This window comes from Echinococcus granulosus (assembly GCF_000524195.1).
Source record: "Echinococcus granulosus chromosome Unknown EG_S00131, whole genome shotgun sequence".
In the NCBI taxonomy this organism is placed as follows: Eukaryota; Metazoa; Platyhelminthes; class Cestoda; order Cyclophyllidea; family Taeniidae; genus Echinococcus; species Echinococcus granulosus.
In genome coordinates, this window is record NW_020170511.1 from 195,985 (window position 1) to 207,403 (window position 11,419).

Genomic DNA, 11,419 nt, shown 5'->3' on the forward strand with positions numbered 1-11,419 from the left:
GCAAACACTCACTTCATTTTCCCACCACTCATGGCAATGGTTTGGTTGTTTATACATACACTGCATCGCAAATACTCAATAGTGGATACTTTCTGCCTTCCATCTATTAAGCACCACAGAAATGCCTCCAAAGCAAATTTTCTTTGCATCTTAAGTCTCCTCATGCTTAGGAGAATTCATGGTCCTGGATGCTTGCATAGTAGACACCGGCAAATGACCTAAACTCTACCCACTCTACACGGTATTTTACGCCGACTCACTGCAATGACTCCCTTTCTTCACCAATAGACTACTTTTTCTCAATCGGTAGTATGTCGTGCCTTTCATCTATAAAACAGCTCAGTCTTCTTGCATAATTCAAGCATTTATCACTAACAGAGGAAGCAGGATTGCATATAAACATGCCCACAAAGCACAGATGTGCATCATTCTCTCACCGGTGCTTTTGATTCCTTCCCGCTGTATCCTCCTATCATTTTGACATTTGCGTATTGTCATAGCTATTGGATAGGATATAGGGTTGCCTGTTCTATAAACCTAAATTTGATTCCAAAGCCACGGAGCCCTCCTTATCACATTGCAAAGCAGTTGAAAGTGGTGCAGTAGCAGAACAACTTGGCTTCTCAGAAGCAGTTCGCAAATGTTGGACCTTGACGAGAAATCCACGATAAAATGGCCTTTAGGAAGACGCCTTTGCTACATGTAGGCATTGGCGAAAATTACAAATAAGCCAAAGTACCATAGAGATCTATTGGTGTTTGGCATGGGTGATAAAGCCAACCATCTTAATTCGAATCAGCTAAGAAAGTCGTGAAACTTAGTCAATTATGTGTCACAAGCTTTAAAGGCAGACATCTTCTTCATTCTTCCATTCTGTCGTTTGCAAGGACGCTTGCTGAGTGCTCAGTTAGTTGATCTATGTGTGACTTTTGGTGGCAGGTAGAGTTGGTGTTGTGGCTGCCGACAGATGACCGACTCACTGAATCACACTCCCAAGGCAGTGAATGCCTCATTACAGAGGAAATACACTTTGTGTGTGTGTGTGTGTGTGTGTGTGTGTGGACCGAGGGGTGTGCATGGCAGATTACAGACGAAATTGTTGATGCCTGAACTTGGAGAAGGAGAGAAGGCGAACCTCGTGCATTGTCGAGGCGAGACAAGGTGAGTCACTGCTTACCAGACTCCTTATCAAGTTAAATAAGTTTACGTCTTCGTCTCTACGTTGGACACGTAATCTCAGCAAACTGTTCCTACTTGACTGGATTAGGTGTTTGTATCGGTCCTGCCACAATGTCACCCATAGCCGAGACTTACATCAACGAGAGAGCCAACAACCTGGCTGCTATTCCACAACAAGTAAAGTTGGAAGGCACTATGCAAAGAGCAGACTGATGCTTAAAATCCTCTGTGCAGAAGCAGACACCACAGAGAACATCATCCCATTGCCGTGTTGAGATCTGACATTCAACATGTTGTTTGCCTGAAGTGCATTGTCTACCTGCTCCAACGGAGTAAAATGTGGTCAGCATCAGACGCATCGCTGAATGAGTTTGAATATTCCATACAACTGACTTGGATCACCTGTTACAGACTGATTCAATAGTCACCTCCTTTTTCCCCCTGAGTAAAGAGCTGAAAAGCGGAAATCCAAACAAGTTCATGGGGGTGCGTTACTTCAGGCGAATCGTTCACCTGTGAAAGGCTGTGATACCAACCTGCCATTGTATTCGGATCTATTAAGGAGATTGCTCAGAACTCACTACTAATGCCAAACTCAAATGCATTATTTGTTTCTGCCTATTAACTTGATTCTCAGAAGAGTAAAATGCATTCATTTTCTGATCCAAAATAGCTCGTCGAATAGCCGAATTGCTAGACAGGCACCTACTGTCATGCAGAGCTGGTTATTGGAGTAAATAAGGCAGAAGAAATGCTCAGATCACAGAAACAAGCGATCAGATCATTAGTGAATTTCGACAGGATGCCAACTCAGGCCAAATCTCTCTCCGAGTAGGATGGAGTTTTTCCCTTCTTTTAGTATCTCTCAGCCATCCATGTACATTTGGACCGGCAGGCCCAATTAGTGTTGGTGGAGGGTGCTCGCTCATACAATGAAGCCGGCAAAAGTTAGCCAGCTACATGATGAACGTGGCAAATCTTGAGACGATGTTCACTAACATGACAAGTGCAAAATAAACACAAACTCTTCCCTAAGCAGGTTCATAAGACTTTCCTCTAAATCTTGGTGGAGCAAATGAGTATGGAGGAGATAGCTGAGTGGCAGAGGGCTTTTGGGAGAAACCTACGTCATCGCTTCTCGGGATCCATACATCTGACAGCCACTTTTCCAAGGTGGATGTAATCACCTCCGATCACGCCGTTCTTGACGTTGCATCCACTGTTTGCAGTAAGTCTGTGATTTGTCAAGCAAGGCATTGAAGGGAGCATTTGACAGCTGTGAGGGAGGCACCTTTGCAGCACCAAAGATTGCCCTACTTAATAGAGGCTAATAAAAACGCTCACACAGGCATTGGAGATTGGATATCTCCAAATCATCGCCACTGAGTTGTGTGAACGACGAAGTGCCACCGAATGCGGGATTGCAGTCAGTGTGGTGTTTTGCATTCCTTATTTGTAGAAACGACATCCCCTCGTCCCAGTGCCTTTGGCTCAACAACATTGCTGCAGAACACCTTTCAGTCTTGGTCGTTCGTTTATCAAGCGAAGTAACCGCCTCACAATTCCGCCCTCCAACACTTCTGTGTGATCGTTGGAACGCTGCATCCAAATTCGCACGTCTTATAGCACTTGCTATACAACCCAAGCACTACGCCGTGAAGCAGTCCAGCATGCCAAAGTGGTCCATTATAGGTGCGTTTACTTCCCCCCTCCACTCGGCTTCGTGCTCGTCCACTGACTGCCGCACATTCAGTGGGGCAGTCTCGTCAGTGTGCATCGCTACAGTAATTGCCCACCTAGCACAGCAAATTCATTCCAGCCAACTTCGTAAATTACTCCATCTGCTGAATTTTTCGACGTCGTCGTCGACTATAAATCCTCAACGCAACCGCATTTTGCCACATTTGGACTGACGACGGAAATGATCCTCCACGAAGTACACTCAATCAACACCTCTACTCTCCCCAATAAAGTCAGCCTTGATCCATCGTAGATGAAGGGATATTCTCATTGTCTGAAATCATGTACACTTTTATTTGAAATGCAGAAAAATATTCGACCTCGTGGTTAATGCTTTATAGACCTCCTCTTTACGCATTCCCATGTGTCAAAGTCAGGGGCTTCGGCGGTTGGGTGGAGAGTTGAGGCTGCCACCACGACTGTGACGGTCGTGAGTCAACAGTTCCAAGAGAACTCGGTGCATGGAAATGCAGTGCATGATATGCTAGGGTGCAATATTAGATGTTTCCGAGGTATGCAAGTGAAGAGTACGCAAATGACTTCGAATGCCCTGAGTCGTTCGCCACAATAATGTCCTCGAAGCCATTTCCAATGTCAACTCTTCCAATCAGAGGAAAGCCTTCTATGAAAAATGCGTCAAAGTGGTAAAGTGTCTTTACAGATGGTATGAGGATTAGAGCACCTCAAGTGTCGGCGTTATTAGGCTTGGGAGCAATCACCAACTCACACTTCCTTCACCTCTCCGTTCGCATGTTTTCCTATTCCATTTTGGATTTGGAAGCATTTGCAGCAGTGTTCATACTCTGCTAGGGCAGTTGGGATTGGAGCTAAGCAACATGACCTGTCCCATCCAGACAGACTTTCAATGCTTACCTAGGCAAATATGCACCGTATTTACTTTGCAAATGAACTCCTTCAAATCCACCCTCACCCACAATTCGGCACTTCTACACAAATACCTGCCATAAAGCCATGTAATATGGCCGGTTTGCATCGCAGTTTGCCTTTGAAGCAAACACTTACATCCACTCCAGTGGATAGTCGCGATGTCATCACCACTTCTTCGCCAACGGCCCTGGAAACTGTGTCAGGGGTATACGATGGCAGGCTTAAATATTGGTGGCTCTCCAGTCATCGCCATGACATCAAAACATCGTGACCACTCCGTTAACGACACTGCAACATCATACAACATGGGGTCAGGACAAAGCTGTATTATTCCAACAATCTCTTATTTACAATTATTAAACCACACCTTAGGTTGCATCACTCTGGAATGGCAGAAGCACTTCCAGGGTCGATTTATGCAATAGGTGAGACAGGTGGTTGCGAATTTACAGCATTCCATTGCCAACAAATCTACTTCCCACCTCGGCTCGTCTTCAAAAGCCAGTTTTCGTGGTGAGTTTCCACCAACCCGCTCAGAGTATTTGCTGACGCACAAGTAAATCCAAACAATATGTTAAACGAAGAGAAGTGGAAATGTGGGAGGCACGTTGCTGTTTCGGCGAAGAGGGAGAATTTCTGGGTAACTGAGTAGCAGATGACTGGACAGAAATTTTGGGGGATTGTTCAAATCTGCAACTCGGATGTGTCTTTTTGTGATACAGGGAGTGCGTAGGAGGAGGATACCACCAATAGGCGCGTCTGTCTTACGAGTAGATCGCAGACAGTGGGATCTTCCGTCAAATCACATGCCGCCAACACACGGCAGCCACGTGCTGGCCTACACGCTGGTGGATTCCCTTTGTCCATACCCACTTAGCACTCATCTTCGAAGGTTTGCCACTGTATTTGAAGCCTCATTCACAGATTGATTGCCAGGTGTGACCGTATTCGTGCTCTGCGAAGGCCACGAGGTAACAGGGCCAGCAAAGTCAGGTAAGAAGACAATGCTCTGTGGTAAATTCCAACTCACCTTGTTGTGACAGTGAGAATCATTTCAGCATAAGTAATGTGACACCCCATAGAGCATTCGTTCCACTACTCCTGCATCCTCCAGCGTTGCATTTGACGCATCACTGCAGTCAGAAGCCAAGACAAGATCTGTAGAGTCCTCTCTCGACTGGCTCTGTTGAGAACAGGTTCTGAATGCGCCATGCTGTCAATGCCAGTGTAGGCGTTGCTTTCCCTCAGTCCATCTATTCAACAGTAGCACTTTCTTGATAAAGCTGTGCAGTTGTCGCAGTCTCAGCATTCTGACCACCAGTGGCACAATTTGTCCACCACTTGCACGCACTCTGCTTAATTCCGTGTTCGCGTTCCAATCTAGTGTTTGCCTGAATCTCTCCCCAATCCGGATTATCTGTTGATGTGGCTGCATCAACTCTGATGGTGGGGCTGAAGTCACGAGAGCCCTACCCGTCGATACCTTTCCATGCAGGATTCGAGGACGTCCGCGTGATAGCAGGAGGACAAAGTCATCACAATACAATGGCGCAGCAGCTGTTGCATGACCTTCCCTCTCCTATTCACCACCAATTCATCAATTATTCCATCTTCATATCCCTACTGCTCCTACTTACTGCTGTTCAAGCATTCTTCCCCTATTCGTTCATTCATTGTGCTGACTCCCTACAAAGTGACAATACTTACTCCTTTGTCGTCATCGCAGTAGCAAGGCAGGGATGAGTATTCTAAACATGGCAGGAGGACCTCGATTCGGAGGTGGATGGCATTGCATTACGGGCCAATCCCTCTCAACACTTTCATTCTTCTGTCTAGTGGGCTTCACCACCAGCCCACTCGCTACTAATATCAGGAGAGTGTTTGCTGATTCCAGCACACTGCAGCCAAGCCAATTGCCAAACCTGGGTAAGAGGATGTCTATTTGTGGGCGACAAGATACAGGAAGGTTCAACAAAGGATGATGGTTTGAAAGTGATGCTTTGGATGCAAAACAGAAGAGTTGCGCTGAACAGAGGTAGCTGGCATCCTACACAAACGGCAATCGAGCTAAACCGATGAGTGTGGATGGGCAGATCAAGCGGTATTCATGCAACGCCATGAAGCAGCATCCAAACAGCAAATACAGACAGATGAGAAGGCTCCGAATACGGCAAGTTATATTTAAGGAACGCTCATTTGCACAAGAACAGGATGTTGGAGATGTGTAGATGGTTCGAAGGCGGTCGCATGTCTGTATGGTGACAAGGACGTCGACGGTGGTAGTTCCTGACTCATGCTGCAGCATCCTTTCCGTGAACACTCATTCGTGTCACGCCTGATGCAGGATGGTCGACTCAGAGACCTGTGTGAGACCACACAGCAGATAAATTGTTCCCACGAAACCCCAAATCCAAACAATAGCAGCAAGGTGGAAATGAAGTGAATGCAGCCAACGCGAAACAACAAATGTATCGTCCACTGCTTGAGGACTTGTCATTGAGCCAATGTTGTTGTGTCTCACACCAACAACCCACCATGCTCTCTGATTAACCGGCAACCATATTGAAGCAATGCCAATGTGCTTGATGCTTTCCCGCCTGCTCCACATGACAACGCTTCATTTGCCCACCCCATTTCCACGGAGAAGACATGCAATGCGAGGGGTGATTACTTCCGCGACCTGAAGGAAACAGTCATTTCAAGTGGCATCACTCCCCACAAAGTGCTGAGTCATTTGCCCTCACTTTGGCGAGGAATGCACTCACACTCCGTGCTGACAGAAGAATTGACGAGGCAGATGAGTCAGTGAGCAGAGCAATGATCCAATCAATTATAGGTAATCGATGAATGCCGCAGTCCGTGAATTGGAACAAATATGGCGCGCAAATATGGTGGTGACGTTCTGCAACACGAGAAACACACAGGAACGTCAAACAGTGGCAACATTGAGAGATGCCTGCATTGGACGCAAATGGAAAGGTGAGGATATTTTGCCAGTGAAATTATCTCATGAACAGGTTGTTTGCACGGACCCGAATCCAAGTGAAGGAGGCAATTGAATTTATTTGAAGATGGCCTTTTATTTGTGTTTCAAGTGCATATGCGCCTAGAAATTGTGAGAGGCAATAATTGACAATATGGCAGTGTTTTAGTACGTGGTACCATAGCGGCAACCGTGGTTCAAATCAACACGCTTTGTCGACGTGTACTGTTGACAAACTCATTTCCCCTCCAAGCACAGCTTACAGACTCCAGCATTAAGTCAGTCAAATGACATTCTTATCGTCTCCATCTATAGTTTGACTAATTCTACGCAAATTGCGGAGCAAAGTCTAAAATCTCTCACAAAATGAGCGACTCACGTTTGACTTCAGAACAGAAGCAGCAGTCATCGGTGACTGTGGGAGGAGCGCAAGCCCCTTCACCACTTCATACCACCACTGACACACAGCAGTATTCCACAGCATCTGTGCAACGTAAGTTTTACTGTCGATGGTATTTCCTCAACTACATTCAATCAGAGTTAGAAGGTAAAGCAGTCAAGGAATTGGAAGAACACAAGCAACATTCATCAGCGACTGTAGGAGAAGCTCAAGCCCCATCACCACTTCATACCATCACTGACACACAGTGGCATTCCACAGCACCTGTGCAACGTAAGTTTCACTGTCGATGGTATTTCCTCAACTACATTCAATCAGAGTTAGAAGGTGAGGCAGTCAGGGAACGGGAAGAACCACACACCCCTTCGCGGCCCACAGAATGTGCTTCAGCAGATGTGTTCCGAACACCCGACAGACGTAAGACGGAGTCACATTTGTGTTGTACATTTACCGTTTATTTTAGCGAGTACAAGCAGTGTTAATACATCAATGATTCCAGGTAGGAAAAGTGCAGTCAGTAGGAGGCCATCGAACGTTCCTACTATGAGCACGGAGGAATTCCTGCAGTTGGCAGAGGGAGATGATCCTCTCTAAGATAACACAACTAAATGTCTTGTATTCACTTCACTGGTGGTTAAATGGGTATCTCCATAAATAAAAGCATATTCTCATTGTGTGGATCTGTCTTTTGTTTCCATACAGCAGTGGGGAGGCTGTGAGCGTCAAGGTTGATGTGTGGCAATAGTTCTCTTGTGGGAGTCCCATTTACGTCATGGTTGCGTGCTTTTGTGATGAGGTGGAAAGCTTGCATTGTCCTCATGGCAATGTGTCTATCGTGTTGGAGTGGTTGCCACCATGGTAGTTGCCGAGGTACACAAGTTAATAGTTTGCGAATGTCTCGGACATGTCCCAAGCATTTGCGGCATCACTTCTTCCATGGCGAAGAAGGCTGTCCCTGCACCATCAGTCCACATGGTGAAAGGCTTTGCACAAATGTTGGCGAGCCGAGCAAATCCAATCCTGACGGTATGCTGCAAGGGAGTATTCGCATGCACAGCCTTAGCAACGCCCAAATTTCGTGTGCACGTGTTGAGGAAACGTGTTTAGGTCATTGGAGATGACTGTTGGAGAGGGAATTCCACAGGCAGCAATGCGGACGACGTCTGAGAGGTGAAGAAGTCAATGTAGCACAAGGACGTGTGTGCTCAACAAATACATAAACACCGCATTGTCTGTGTCTGCAACTACCTTGATTATATTTTAACTTGGTAATCACACCACGCCCTCACATCCCACACACTTGCAGCTACCCAGCTGCCTGCATTTCCTCTCTTATGCTCACATGCCCCACTCGTCGTTGCATCGTTGCCGGAAGTCCACTTTTAAGTGAATGCGGCCTCAAATTCGACCCGTGGGAAGCTCCCATTCAAGTGGGCAGGTGGTGAAACCCTCCTCCAATACGGGACCGACAATGAGGCTGCCGCATTGGACTGAACATCTGACATGCTCCATTTCAAATGGTCAGACGGTCTGGGATGAAAAGGCGAGTTGTGAGTGGAGGGTCATTTCCAGGGCAAGATTATTTTGTTGCGGTGCATTCACTCCGACCTACCTGCATAAGTTCATTTTCAAATGCATTCAGGCAACGTTGATTGGTAAGTCCAAGTTCTCCTCCCACTCATTTGTTCTGCATCATTCGAAATCACTGCATTATTTTTCTTTTCAATTTCTAAAAATTTAACCTTTCTTTCATAAACAACACTCACGCCCATAGGCGCCCCTAAATTTCAATCATTTTGCACGCTTCTTGTTTAAATGCTTCGTTTTCCTACCAACCGGCACCTAGAGAATATGCTGAGTTCAGCTTGGCGTGGTGGCATTTGTGACGGTTCAAATTCAAAGTTGGCGATGTTGAAGAAGATAGGAAAGTTGGCTTTCATGAAACGTGTGATGTAGGCTAGTGATAGTGAGGATCTGGACCATTACGCCTCACACCAACCCCTACCCCGTGGAGCATCGTCACAGTCGGCCGCGTGGTTCGTGCTTAACTGACAGTCTTCGCGTTTCGATTGTCATTCACGTACGCTCAAACAGCTGGACACCTAGGGAGACCACGCACGAAAGGACTGATTTCGATGTGACACGTGTATGAACTGACAGCCATGACAGCTGTGGGGGTGGTTGTGCTTGAAAACAGCTGTGATCCTCACCAAAGTCTAGATGTTGGTCACCAGTTGTAGTTGCCCTGTTTGTCAGCCTTCTACTCCATGCTGCGTTGTTGTCAGTGTGTACGACTCCTTCGCCTTGATCATCCCATTTTGCTTTTCATGATACAGAGGATGTAGTGGAAAGGGAATCGCTGTAGACGCATCTCGATGATGGTGGAGGAGGTAGAGCTTTCGTCAATACGAGTAGTTGGAAAAAATGGAGGAAGGAACTTGGTAATAATGATTTGGTATGCTCGAGCCAGTTGATGGTTATTGGGTATTGGAAGGCTTCTAGTTGTTCGATTATGTTGGATGTTGCAAGGGGGTCAGCATTGCAATGTCATTGGAGATCACTTAGACGACAAAAGACAAAATCTCCTGGTACAGGCTGCTGATGATATGAGAGGTGCCAGATGTGTCTTCATGGCCTCGCACGTGATCAGTGGTAGTTGTGTGTGGGTGATGTTTGCGATTGTGCGTGTACCACGCTACCACTTGTCGGTTTCACACATCCTGCAGCATTGCCATCAATGTGGCAAAGGAATCATTTGCAGCGGACAGAGGTATTTGTGTCGATCTAGATGGCATATTCACTTTGCTTCATGCATGTCATTGTTCCATCACATGACAGAAGAGGCAGTTGATTGGGACTATTAGGGAGGGGTGAGTCCATTTGCCTCCTCAAGGACCAAGCCCTGGAGTATTTGGCTCTGTCGTCGATTGCGCCATTGCCAGATCAACACAAGTCTAGTTCGAGCACGGCTTTGCCTAGCACAGGAAACAAATAACTGAGCTGCCAAGGATTGAGTGATGAGGCTAGTGAAGAGGAGGCAAGTAAGGAGAACTTGAGCAGTTGAGCAGGCTGTCTATATGACTGCGGTGGCCCATTCGCCTCGAAGGCACTCGTGATGACTGTGTTGCATCGTGGAGGCAGAGACTTGACTGTGGAAGGGAGTGAGCAAGTCAACTCGGGTAAATAGCCTCCACTGGCGTTGTCCCTTCACTACATGGGTCTGTTTCCCCCATGACGTGGTCGTCTTTCATGTAAGTATTACTGCGTTAATGACAAACTTTCTTCTTTCTAGCTGCTTTACACATTCAGCCTTCAGATCTTGTGTATTGGGGTTGCTTAGTGTGCCAATGCTGTAAAATGCAAGACAGTCTGCTGTAAGCGGTCATCCGTTTGGCCTTCATTAGGAAGCTGTTGGTTGAATATATCTGGCAGTCGTGTGTTCCTTGAGGTCAAATGAAGTACTCTGGATGAAATGAGTCTGGGCCGCTGGATTCCTTTGAAATCCGACAGTTGCTTTACAACGACTTGGCCGAACGAAGACCAATGTGAATGCCAATAGGTGATGCACTTTGGGATGAGAAAGCGAACTGCTCAAGTTCTGCCAGGTCAAATGCCCTTGTGCCACCTCCACTTGTCCCATGGGCAAAGTACTCGCTCACGTGACTTACATCTAAAAGAAGTTCCTCAAGTTCCCAAACCATGGTGGACACAATTGATGTCTTGCAATGCAGGTAAGAAGTCAAAGTGTCGAAGGTCGCCACAGCAACACATGCTTCTAGTCACCCTGACGAAAGCACAGGAAGTTTGTCAGCTCCAATTGCAAGTCAAGATGGCAGGATACCTGTAAATTCTTTTGTTTTTCAGGTTGCAATTATTTCGTTTTGTCACCCACCTTCACTCCAGTGCGTGACTCCAGCGCATTATGGAGTCGCCCCAAAGCAAATCGACTTTGCAGCAGTCCTGTTCCACTCGTCAAGTCGGACCATTCAAAAAGGCCGTCAGGTGGCACGGTGGGATATGCTTCTCTGTTTGTGCCATTCCTCCCACTCCCTCTCTACTTGAAACCCCACACATGTGGTAATGGATGCTTGTGACTGCTGATGCCTACATAAACGTTATTCGTCAACACCGCTTTGTGTGTTCGTAGTTTCCAAAGTTGGTTACATAGCGGAGGGCATGAACCGAGTAGGGACAATGCACAGTTGCCAGAAACTGGTAAAATGTCATGC

The 11,419-nt window shown here is 46.6% G+C and overlaps 1 protein-coding gene across 1 annotated transcript; it reads left to right on the forward strand. All coding sequences in view use genetic code 11, as the record gives it.

The window, feature by feature from the left end:
• Positions 1-7,156: 7,156 nt before the first annotated feature.
• EGR_09098 (hypothetical protein) lies at positions 7,157-9,242 on the forward strand (the record flags this gene model as incomplete). Its single annotated transcript, XM_024498347.1, has 3 exons — positions 7,157-7,607; positions 7,987-8,216; positions 9,147-9,242. 3 exons carry the CDS (start codon positions 7,157-7,159, stop codon positions 9,240-9,242), a joined length of 777 nt encoding a protein of 258 aa, XP_024347256.1.
• Positions 9,243-11,419: the final 2,177 nt, after the last annotated feature.